General features: G+C 49.5%; 1 protein-coding gene across 4 annotated transcripts in view; it reads right to left on the reverse strand.

The window, feature by feature from the left end:
* Nucleotides 1-4,311: 4,311 nt before the first annotated feature.
* Nucleotides 4,312-12,474, reverse strand: part of LOC144178584 (trypsin-1-like) — an 88,304-nt gene continuing 80,141 nt past the window's right edge. For all 4 annotated transcript variants that reach the window (XM_077706540.1, XM_077706539.1, XM_077706541.1 and 1 more), the window contains exons 5-8: nt 12,351-12,436; nt 10,701-10,987; nt 7,126-7,283; nt 4,312-6,809 (exon numbers count right to left, since the gene is read on the reverse strand). In XM_077706540.1, the coding sequence (XP_077562666.1) occupies nt 6,654-6,809; nt 7,126-7,283; nt 10,701-10,987; nt 12,351-12,436 (687 nt within the window). In that variant the 3' untranslated portion in view covers nt 4,312-6,653. The remainder of the gene's footprint in view (nt 6,810-7,125; nt 7,284-10,700; nt 10,988-12,350; nt 12,437-12,474) is intronic.

Here is a 12,474-nt window from a genome sequence, read left to right on the forward strand (position 1 = left end):
TTTGGTCGCAAATCGCCCTCTTCATGTCACATTAACGGGTAAAAAACAGAATTTTCACAAGAATCTAGCGTAGCGACTTCGCCCAAAACTTTTTAAGGGACTTAATGAAAAACAGCATAACCAGTAATAGTGTGCAGCGGGCATTTGCAACAGGTAAACCAGATTGCTGGAGAGGAATTCATTGGTGCTTGGTATCTAGGTGGTGGTGATCATGTAATACGAATACGGTGATCATGTAATACCGGTTTGTTTTTAGTCCGGACTGACACCCGAGAAGCGATTCTTCGCAGCCACATCGCACGTTACTTCGAAGTGTAAAACAACACTCCACAGCAGCCCAGAAACAACGCTCCAGAGGCAGCATGGAGGCAGGAGGAGGAGGAGGAATGAAAATTTATTCCGTCTCAGATTTGGACGAAATGGGTGGCCTCCATAGCCCACGAATCCGCGTGCTTTCGCTTCTCGGGTGTGTCGCTGGATCAGGCTTCGCTCATCCTTAGGGTCCGGGCTGGTCTGCAGCGTGCATTACCACTGCTCTGCTGGAGTACGTGAAGGGAGGGGTGAGGGGCGGTGCGGGCAGAAGAATACGAGGTGGGAGGTACTGGTTGGGGTGTGGCAGTTAGGGCAGTTGGAGATGCAGGACAGCATGGAGCCGTTGTTGTGTGTGTTAGTTTGGAGACGTTGCCAGACGTGGTAGGGGAGTGAAAAAAAAGAAGGTGGTGTCGTGGCGATAACGCCCTATCGCCTTTTGTTTCTAACTAGCCCTTCAGCAGCCGTTTCCACTTTCCTGCGTCTGCTAGAAATTGCGACAACTACGCAGAATTTTGGCCTCCGCTTTTGAACCAGTTTACGGTAGCTCAGCGCAGGTGCCGTCACTGACTCACTGCAGAAATGGCCTTGAACTTTTTTCTTCTGCACCTCTCAACAACTAATAATGGTGCCGGATTTGTTCATGCCGGTCGCAGCATTACAAAGCATGTCTGATGTACACCCGGCATCAAAATAAACCGGGACACGCGAGCGCGTGGCAAAATGCATCACCGCGACACCTGACGCTGCACTTGTGGTGTTGACAGGGAGTTTCATACAATAGTGGGTGTCGAGACTTCAATGTGCGTGTGCGCGCCCTACCACGCTCGCTACCCTGTCTTTTCATTCATTTCAAGAGAGAGAGAGAGAGAGAGAGAGAGAGAGAGAGAGAGAGAGAGAGAGAGAGAGAGAGAGGGAGAGAGAGAAAATTCTTTAATGACACCGAAGAGGTCAGCCCTGCATAATGCTGGGCTTGCTACTTGGTTGGTGAACATATGATGAGGGTTATATGCTTACATGACTAATACAAACAAGAAAAAGAAAAAAAAAAGCGAAAGAAACTCCGCCAGACAGACACATGAACACACATAAAAAAACAAAAAAAAAAGTCACAGACAGTCACAGGCCGGAGTCGAGTCCAGAGTCTCTGAGGGAAAAAAATAAAATAAAATAAAAGTCACACACAGTCACAGGCTGGAGTCGAGTCCAGAGTCTCTGAGGAAACGCGCAAGAGCTTTAAAACCCCGCACCGCCCTGTCTTCGCTGTTCCAGGGGCCAAAGCTGATCGCTTGCAGCGTTTGGCGCTGGGGTCACTTTCATTTTTACGGTGCTTGCTTTCATTTTTTGTTCTCTTTTGTCAAGCCCATGCCCGCACCGACCTCTGGTCGCGTATTTCTCTCTTTCCATACTTGTTTTAGTAGTTGTGCAAGGTGACCTTTCATCAGACTTGCCTCATTTTTTTTTCTTCATTTGGGTGTGCGCATTCCGAGTTAAAAACCAACTGCATGTTTTAGGCAAAAAAATACAAACACGTGATGGAATATATGTGGCACAAAGTCGTCACGGAGACGGGCAAAGCATGTTATCTGTCGGCTAGGGCAGACAGAGAGAGAGAGAGAGAGAATAAACTTTAAATCCAGAAAATGCTTCAGAGAGGTGTCCTCATTCCAGGATGCCTTGAGCTCGGGCCGCGTCGACAGCCCTTTCGATCAGGAGCAGCTGATCTTCGAGGCCGGAGCTGGCCAAGGCTCTCTCCCAAAGCTCCGTGGAAAGGGCAGACCAAGCCACGCTTGACTATCGATGTCCGCTGCCGAGGCGTGTGTGAGGTAGGAGTGTTGAGTAGAGAAGATGTCCCCAGAGCCAAACACTGAATTTGATCAACTTCGCCGCTTGAAGTAAAAGAAAAGGCAGTGTAGCGAGTCTACGACCATAGCAGGACGCGCACGCGCACATCGATTTTGATTGATTGATTGTGGGGGTTTAACGCGCCGACGCAACGCAGGCGATGAGGCGCGCCGTAGTGGAGGGCTCCGGATTAATTTTGACCACCTGGGGATCTTTAACGTGCGCCGAAATCTCGTACACACGGGCGTTTTTGCTTTTCACCTCCATCAGAAAAGCGGCCGCCGCGGCCGGGAATCGAACCCGCGACCTCGTGCTCACATCGATGTGTCGATACGAGAAGTGCGTCAGATGGCGCGTCGACGCATGTTGCCACGCGCTGGCGTGCCCCGGCTTATTTTGCCGCCGGGTGTACGAGACATAACAAGTTAACAGCGCGCCACGCAATCACGTGCCGACACTTAGAGTGACCGCGCATATAACGTTTTTGCCACAGTAAATCGCTTTCGGAATCCGAATTTCAAGACCGCGGCTGCTTTCCGGCTCACCACAGATTTTTTTAGGGCTGATTAACCAGAAGTTACTCAGTGTCCGGCCGATCATTATCGCTCAGATATTACGAGGGGGTAGCTTGCTTTGCGTGCACGTTCAATTTTAGGAACTGATTCTTCCAGTTTGCGTGCAGACGCGGACACCTTTAGCCAAAACTAAGTGGGCCTAACCACCAAAATATTAATGAGGGAGCAAATCATTTTTTGCAATGTAGACTCGCTTCTTTGTGCAGTATATCACTTTTCTGCCACCACCGAGGAGCGAGACCTTCCCCATGCACGACTCTCTAGAAAGAAAGAACGTGGCGATAAAAAAACTTTGGCGCGTATGTGCACGCAAGCTTGTGCGGTTAATAATTGCCTCGATAGCGTTTAAGCAAATTAGGCTTCATAACCTTCGGGTTGCTGTCGCCGTGAACGCGTGAGAACAATTTTCACGACAAAAAATTCCCCCGCATTTCCCCGAGGGGGAGAATGTGAAAGTGCGAATGCACGGTTGTCGGCCCGCTTGCGGCGCTTGCGCTCGGCCCCCGCAGCCCACCGCCTCGCCGCCTTCTCTTCCATCTCTTCCATCGGGTTTGTAGTATCACGTGTACACCACGCAGTTATCAAGCCGCTATAACGCCGCTGAGTCGCCAACGCACGCCGCTGACGACGTAGTTTGAATGCGTTAAAGATATAAGGCGCGTCACTAACACTGATATCACCGTCGCGTCCGTGGCTTGGTCGGTAGAGCGTCGCGCTGCGGCCGCAAAGTCCTCGGATCGAAACCTGGCGCCGGATGCTGTTTCTTTTTTAAATATAAAGGAGCACTGCGGACGCCGCCGCCGCCGCCGCCGGCGGTGGATGGTTTGGGGTCGCTTATAAAGTGCATTCGCACTTAATAAAAAGAGAGCCTGAGCACCGGATGACGACTGTCGATAAGCGCCTATTGTTGCCTGCCGAGTTAGCAAAAAATACCTCGAAAATTCCTACCTCGTGATACACGCCACAGTCTGCAACATGCTCAGAAACGAGCTCCAATCGCTCGACCAGCGACTAATCAGCGAATTATGTTATACCGACAAGCATGACAGCGTAGGTTTTCAGAACCAGTGAAAGGAAAATAATGATCGAGGCGCAACTTCGGGCCTTATCGCCCCCTTTTTCGTCGTGCACCTTGTCTGACACCCGTTCCGATCTTCGCCCCGATATTGGCGTAGCTACGTTCTCCCCTGATTCTCTCTTTTCTATATATAAGCTGCAGTGGCTTGGCGGGCTGCAAAGCTGGTAAGTCTGTCATTAACTATGGCAGGGCCGGAGCGACGTTCATTTATTTCGATAGCAGTATGTATTCTACTTAAAAACTGTGCCTTTAGCCACCTTTACACGTATTTTGGTGTGGCTGGTCGGGCGGAAACTGTATAGTTAAGCCCAAAAGAAGACCGCCTGTGCGCGACACAATTTTTAAAATTTATAATTCAGAATGCTTGGTAGGTTTCATTTGTAAACAGATGGCAGAAGCTTTTCTTTCTACAGTGCGCTGCTTCCAGATGTGTCCAAGCCAGAATAGCTTGCCTGTAACGCAACTATAGATCACCGGTGACAAAAAGACGCACAAAAACACAAGTGGAACGAGTGGATGAGCTGGGAATGCCTATAACATTTAATGAGTCTCTGTAACAACACATATTTCACAGGCTGGACGCAGAACACGTGGTCCTTTGTGCTAATAAGGGCAAAACAAAACGAGGCCAGCCACGCGGTTCGCTCCCTCGTTCGGAGGGACACGATTGGCACGTCGTCCGTATTCGTCGATTCGGTCGCAGAGGTGTCCTTCTGCACAACACTAATTTCTGTCACTGAGCACTCACATCACAACGGGCCGGACACCGAACCCTCGACGTTCGTCCCTGTTTTTTGTCCTTGGTGGCGCGTGGCTGCCAACGGGTTGACGTCTTGAGGGCCTTTCTCGGGAGTTGAAGCGTCGTTGAGTATTTCACGCACTTGTAATCCGATCCTGCCTGCCTTGGTAAAAAATCAATCTTTTAAGGAGCGCCTGGTCAGCCCCAGGTCGAGGGCGAGATAGATTTTTTTTTCCCATACTCATTCATCAGGCCCTCGTATTCTACGACTGCGTTGGGCATCCTTCAGCAATACTGTTGAAGTATCTGAACCTAAACAAAAGGACGCACGGCTCTTGTCACTTTTGCACCCGGTGCGGTTTGTGGTTGCTTATGTGACTAACATTGACGAAGGCGTTTAAAAAAAAACGAATTACGTTTCCTTAGTCTATCCGGAATTAGAAAGCTGGTCTCTTAACGACGCTGGAGCCGTTGCATTTGTGGTAGTAAATCTATTCAGAATTCTCCTTCCGAAGCTTAAGACATTTGACTTTTAGTGAGCGTCTTTCGTTGAAACTTTCTCTTGAAATTGGCCACTTTCGCTTTTAAAGCAGCAAATTATAGCGGCACTGGCATCGAATCCTGCCAAAAAAGAACTCTAAAGGCATGCTAATTAGCTTAATCAGTGGCCAATGATAATGGAAATACGGCAGCCAGGTTCATACATTCGTCATTTTTTAAGCCAACCGTTTCCGGCTGATAAACCGCAGTAGCTACGACGAGTTGACCTTAGTGTTGCAACAGCAGCGTAATATTCTGTGCGCTAAAATGCAGCGTGAATCTGTCATATTACTTCTGGGGCACATCGCGTTTTCTTTGTGTATTTGCAATGTCAAGGTTGCATCGCCTGAGGCACTCCGCGCGTGGACGACCATGCGTGCGCGCCTGCTGCTTTCCCGCAGTCATACGCATCCTCAACAAAGCAAGTACAGAGAGGACCTTGGCGAGCACGGTTGGCAAGCTAAGCTGCGTGTCGCCACGATGCCATTATTCGCTATTGTGCATTCAGGACGCTGATATCTCCGGGCTTGGGTTATCTCACAGTCAAGAAAGGGATTAATCATATGTGGAGCAAGCGGCTGAAAAGAAAAGGGCGGGGGCGACGAACCGTTACAACAACAACAAAAAAAGAAAGATACGGTCACGAAAAAATGTGCTACGAATCCTGATGTCACTTCAAAATTTAAATATAACAAATTATCGTCGTGATAGCTCGACCATCGGGTGGCTTTACGCTGTTCTTGAAGTTATATATATGATGGTGGTGGTGAATTTTTTATTCACCGAGAAAATCGTAGTCACCTAACCAACTCGAACGTCCTTTTTTTCACATCGAAGTGGCAGTTTGTGATGTCTGTCGTGGTTCCATTCCTGCCCATACTAATGTGATTGCCCTATTAACTGCTGAATGGGGAGCTTCCACTTACACTTACAAACGTTCGATCGATATTTCAACAGCTTGCGAGAACCCCACTAATGCAACGAACCACAAGTTTGCTGTCGCTCCAACGCCAAAGAGTCCTTTGAGTCCAAATTGTGAGTCCAAACTAACGCTTTGAGTCCAAATTGAGTCCTAACGCTTTGAGTCCAAATTGTGTGGTATGTTACTTCGTGTCTTAACTTTTATTCCTGATCCGGTAGCTCCACAGCATAACACCTTTTTTAAAAATTAAACTATCTTTTATAGAATTTTGTTACACAAAGGTACTCTAACAGCAGCACGGGATTGGCTAGTACGGTACACAGCTCATGAAATTTTCAATCTACAGCCAGAAGTACCCTCGCGAAATCCGTAAGTTCGGTATTCTTCCGGTAAGATATGAGTGACTCCAGACGTTCGATTAGCCCTCATGGTCGGAAACGCGTTGGTAATGAGTGGAATTTTCCTTCAGACAAGCTACGCTATCACGAGTCGTTCCCCGCTGTAGTAACCGTGCGTGGTCGCCAGCTTCCATCAACTTGATGCTCGTCGATCTCCTCTTGTAAAGGGACGGGCACCTCACGCACGCACAATCGTGGACGTCTCACGCACGCACAACCGCACTGTCGCCTTGGTTTTGGTCGCTTATCACTGCATGTTGGCGAGGACCCAGTCAACGGACATGGACACCTGATGGTAGATGCCCGGCTGGAAGGACTGCGCACAGCCGAAGCCCGCTGACGTGATTCCCACCAGTGTCCAACGGCCGTTCAGGTTCAGCATCATCGGTCCACCAGAATCACCCTGAAGAAACAGACAGACAGTGGCTCAGGATTCTGATTTCTGGTTCTAAAGGAATATTGCGTAAAAGAGATCGTTCTCGCATCACCAGCATGGACAAGCGCTATGACGTAATTTCAACAATTCATCAGACCCTCTCGAAAGGTTTACGCCTGGTGCCCTCACCTTTCATTGCGGTGAATAATTTCATTAGTTCAAACACACAAAGCTTGACTCCGCAAATAACACAGGTTGAGAAGTTCACTTCGGTGCGAGCATAAACTCGAGTGTCTCCCCGGAGAACGTTAAAGAAGATACACCTAGAGTTGTCGTGGCTTACCACGCAGGCGTCCCTCCGGCCTTCCTTGTAGCCGGCGCACATCATCTCCTGGTGTATCCTGATGCGGATGCCACGGATGTGGTGCCAGTGCTCGCACTCGCTGCGTGTGATGATGGGCACCTCCACTTTCTGCAGGACCCGCGTGCCGTAGCGGTTACCTGCGCAGACGGGGAGAGCCACCGCGAGCTGGCTGCAGACCTTTACGGCTAGTAAAAGTGGCAGACTTCGAGGGACATACCAGGAGGAAGAATGACTCACGAGGTTCCCCCAAATATAAATGGCAGTGGCAGAGGATTCATTTAATTTAAAACACATTACGTTTTTTTTTTGCCTTGTACTACTCCCGGCAATGATAGGGGTTTTCTGTTTTTCGTTCCCATCCAATCAACTCCACCGGAGACAGGAACCATTCTCGCGCATTGTCAGCAACTGAGCCACTCGAGGTAGGTCATGCATCCATCTCCTTGGGCGGTCCGTCGTCACTGCAGACAGTCTGTCTGCCCTTATACAAGGAATGGCGTTGCGCATGCTGTATACCTGTAGGTTCGAGCTCTTTTTTGATAGCAGTTATTAGAATGTCAAGTCAGCCGTCTAGGGTCTCATGCCGATATATTGAAGTTGAAGAATCTCAAAGACTTCAGTCATGAGCGGGATAACGCGGGTCCCGCCACTGATCAAGCCGCTAATGAGGGCCACGTGGATACTTCTCCTGAGTTTTTCTGTACCGAAGAGAACAAAGATTTCCCTATACCAGCGCATAGGCAAATCTATTTCCCCCTCCACCGTGCCCGAGACTGGTCGCGTATTTACATCTAGTTCGGGATTTCTAGAAGGTGTGGTCAACTTTTATTTCGCATGTTAGCTTAATTGCATATACTCAATTTGAACGATACTTTTTCCCACAAAATTTTAATGTAGCTATCAAGACAAAACACAACTTTGTTCAATGTGAAAGAAATAGCCTTTGGTAACTCGCTCAGCTCAATTCCAGCCGCGAGAGACGGTTTTTAACAACAAAAGAAAACTGCGAGAAATATTGAGAAACTTTAAAATTTTGCGCTACAGTGACGTATAATGGGAACGGGTGATGTAATAAGGGCCAGCACTAAAACATGGGGATTCCTCGATTTACTAGTCCTGGACGATCCGCGGGCAGTCCGAGGACTGCGTTCGGACCGGAAGCCCTATAGGAACATGGGGAAATCGAGCGGCGGATCACGTCTCGGGCAGTCCGCGGACGATCCGGGTCTGATAATCGAGGAGGCCTATAGTTATCATAGTTAGCACGCCGGTCAGCTGATCGGCAGCCGGCCATCCCCGCAGCCTCCCACGCATGCGCCGCTGGGTCGTCTCGGGCTACGTGACTCGTCTCGCGCCCGGCGAAAAGGAACGCCGCGTTCACCGCGAATGAACGCCGCGTTCGCCGGGCCTCTTCCTGTGAGCGTTGCACGGGACCGAACGCCTTTGAGCCGTGGTCGGCAATACAGCTACATCAAAGGTTAGCCGAGCGAAATTAAGACTCAACCAGAGAAAGCCAAGCGTTTACTTTGCATATCCAATGTTAGCTGAGCTAAGCGGCATCAATTTTTTAATTCTCGTATGGCTGGCTTTGGTGTCATATCTTAAAAACAAAAAAAAAAAGGTCTGCGGTCTTATTTTGATTGGCTTTTCCTGGAGATTTTGTAATTAAAAAAATAAACTACCCTTCTGTCGAAACTACAACGGAGGGGGAACGCAAAGCTTTCCAAAATAAACTCCAACACCAAACGAATCAACCCAGAAGCGAGCGGACCCTATTTGAATGGTGCGTACATTGCAATGCGTTGCATGTACCGTATATGTAACGTGATCTACCGGGACGATCTGCTATTTGTCGAGAGTATGACATTAAACTGCGCTCTTTATGCAAACACCTGTTCCTTATCGGGGCGGTTTACTGCACTGCGATTGTGCTCCCTAGTGCTGTACGGATACGTGCATTCCATGGCTTCCCCTAGCGTTCTACCGTCGCCGTCGTTAGACGGAAGGGTGCATTTTCGGTCTCATTTATCATGTCCATGCACCCCTCTGCAAATCCAAACTGCTTCAACCGTGCCGGAATGGCGTAATCTTAAAGACGTTGGCTTGATAACGGGAGGGACCCATGTTCGACTCCGATCACGGTTAGCATCTTAATTTTTTTTCACTTCCCCTACGGTCATCATCATCGTCAGAGAAAGTTGGCTTTCCTGCAGTGCGTCTTGGGTGGGCTCCAGACGACACCCGTGAGAGGCTGAACTGGCCGCGTATCTGCTTGCTTCGCTACAAATGTGGCCCATAGACAATGACGTTTCAGCCACTCCTGTCACTTTATGCATCCCCCTCTCTCCCCACGTAACCCCCTCTGTCCCTTTCCACTCCTGCTATGATTACCCCTAAATTATTACATTTCCTTTCCTCTCTTCCCCACTCTCCCTCCAGTACCCCTCTTCAGTTTCCCAACCCTCGCTCACACCTTCCTCCCTCCCAATGTACCCTCTCCCCTCCGATCCTCTATCACCTCCTTCTTTCTTCCTTCATGTATTGCCCCTCTTATCTGTACCTGGCGCTCTACATATTTCAGCCACCTCCTATTCCCCTCACCCTACTGTGTTCGCTGGTCGCATTCTTTCTTCCCTTTCTTTACCCCATCCCGCCTCTTTCCCCCTCCCACATCTCCCCCACCTTATATCCTCTCCCTCTCCCGATTACCATCACCGCTACTCATTCCACATCCCCTCTCTCATATTCGCTCCATATTCCCAAGATCAATCGCCCACCTCAACTCTCCTCCCTACCCCACCGCCTTCCGCCACGCCTTTTTGCCCATCTTTTCCCTCCTCCACGTTCCTATTATGCTACACTTTCCTCCCCTCCTCTCGTTCTCCCTCTCATATTCCCTCCTCCAATCGCTATCCCCGTCCACTTCATTATCTTCAGAGTCTTCCACTTCCCCTTTCCGCTACATTATTTTTGCCATCGTCCTCTCCCTCCTCAACCCCACATTCCTGTCATCATCTTTCCTCCCTCCTCCTTTCTCTCTATCACACCCAGTTCCTCCACTTCTCCTCTCTACCCTCCTTTTTTTCCTCTCTTCCTTCTCTAATCCCATCACCATCACCAATTCTGTTTCCCCTCCCATTCGTATTCCCCCACCCCAGTCATGCTCCTCTTCCAATCGAACATTCCCTTACCGTCTCCCCTCCCGGTCCCCCTGCCGAAACGCTATTCCCTATAGCCTTCTTTCTTTTCTTCCTATATTTCCCTCACCCTTTATATCATGCTTTCTCACTCTCCTTCCCATCACCCATCACTTACCAACCAATTCCCAATGTGTCAGTAACCCTCTAGGAAACCGGCCACACCAGTAGCATTTCTGGCCGATTCGTGACAGACAGACAGACAGACAGACAGACAGACAGACAGACAGACAGACAGACAGACAGACAGACAGACAGACAGACAGACAGACAGACAGACAGACAGACAGATTTTTGTGTTTAGGTAGCCCAAGACAGACTATCCGCTCCAGGTTGGAGAGGGGGAAGAAAGCGTACTGAGCGTGGAGTCCGTCTTGCCCCATCCCGTGACGGTGGCGCGCCAGCCCTCGAAGGTCCACCCTCTCGGGGGCAGGCAGATGGGCAGGATGTTCTCCTGGTAGCGCACGTGCCGGTCCAGCCTGAGCAGCGCCACGTCGAAGCGGTCCGGCTGCGAGGCCGAGAAGGCGAAGCTCGGGTGGATCTTCTTCTCCAGCACGCTGAACGCCTGCGCCTGCGACAGCTGGTACCGCTGGTCCTGGATGTCGTACGCGCCCAGGATCACAGAGATGCGCCGCAGAGGAGTGCTGCGCGTGGGCGTGAGAGGAGAACGCGGCAATTAGCGGCCACCACTACACGCTGGTATAATACGTTGGCAATGCGTCACTATCTCTGGATGATAGGAGTAATGCGTCAAGTTATGTCGACGCGTCTGGACACTTGGGCGGGAACACGCAAGCGCTCCTTGCGGATGTGGCTTCTCAAAATGGAGGCTCAGTCCTTTGTGCAGGGTGCATTCTCGTGGAGATATGAACGCAGAATTTGCACCCTTTTGCGTGGTTGTCAGTTGGTTGCTAGACGTTGAAGGATTTGCGTCTTATTTCATGGTTTGTCAGGGGGTTGCTACGTATAAGTATAAATGCTAGAATTTTGCGTCATACTGCATGGTCTGCCTGTATGATGGGCGGCGAAGTGATGATGTCTGTTGCATCCACCGTCTCTGCAGAATTTGCTGCACCTAATTTTCTTCACCATTTCGTGACAGCAAAATTCCCCACTCAATCACAGTGCTCCGAATACGCATCACATCTGTTCTTTAGATATTGCGTCGTGGAGGCTCTTAGTGAAAAGTCTTGAACGAGCCATATTCACGGTTAGTAGAGCTGCAGTTTCCCACGGCCCGGGCTCCCACGGGTGCTCCTCACACACACACACAAAAAAATAACATTTGTGCGGTAAAGAAAAAAATTGAATGGAAAAATCACGCGATGTATGCACCCAGCTTCCGTATTTGACAGTTCTGACGTGGAGGCTGAGAAATTCTGTAACCAAATATGCCTCGGTTTCGTAAGAAAGGAGCAGTCTAAATTAGAGCCACAATGAAGAAAAAGTGTGTTGTAGCTTAAAATACATTCCGCTTGGTTTCGGATCATTCCACACCTGTCAATAATTTAAGAGTTCACTACAGATGAATAGCTGCAAAAACGTAACCAGCACATATATATCATGCGTAAAAAGAAACAGGGAGGTTAGAAACTAGCTGCGATAGCGCGGGGTTGGGAATGATGGTGAGGGAGTGTGACAGCGTTGGACACAATAGCGGCTTAGATGCAACAGCAGCCTCTGAGTTATTCGAATTGGCATAGGTCTATATACGAAAGCTTAGCTGCTTTATAGGGCATGTCTGTGCAAACATAAAAACGGCAGGGGCCGCGCGCACTAGTCGTCCGCAGTTGGTTCTTCTCATGTGTGACACCATTCCAGGAAACCGCAAGTGCTCAGAAAAAGTGAATGCAAGAAACCAACCACAGCTCACCCCTCGCATTCCTCAAACTCGCGAAGGCTCACCCATACATTTGAACTTAATCTTATATACCGGACTTCATGCTTTTTCATGAAAGAAAACAGCTAGAAAGCTTCAAGCACGCACGGACTTGCCCCCGTACTCACTGATGCACGCAGTGTGCCGCTGTAACAACGTAGAAGTGGTTGACGAGCGCGCCACCGCACTGTTGACGGGAGATCTTGATATGGGCCTGCAAGTCAACGCATACAAATAATTCCCGTGTTCGCA

The sequence above is a fragment of the Haemaphysalis longicornis genome, unplaced genomic scaffold, assembly GCF_048455015.1.
Source record: "Haemaphysalis longicornis isolate Haplotype H1 unplaced genomic scaffold, Haemaphysalis longicornis Haplotype H1 scaffold_4, whole genome shotgun sequence".
In the NCBI taxonomy this organism is placed as follows: domain Eukaryota; kingdom Metazoa; phylum Arthropoda; class Arachnida; order Ixodida; family Ixodidae; genus Haemaphysalis; species Haemaphysalis longicornis.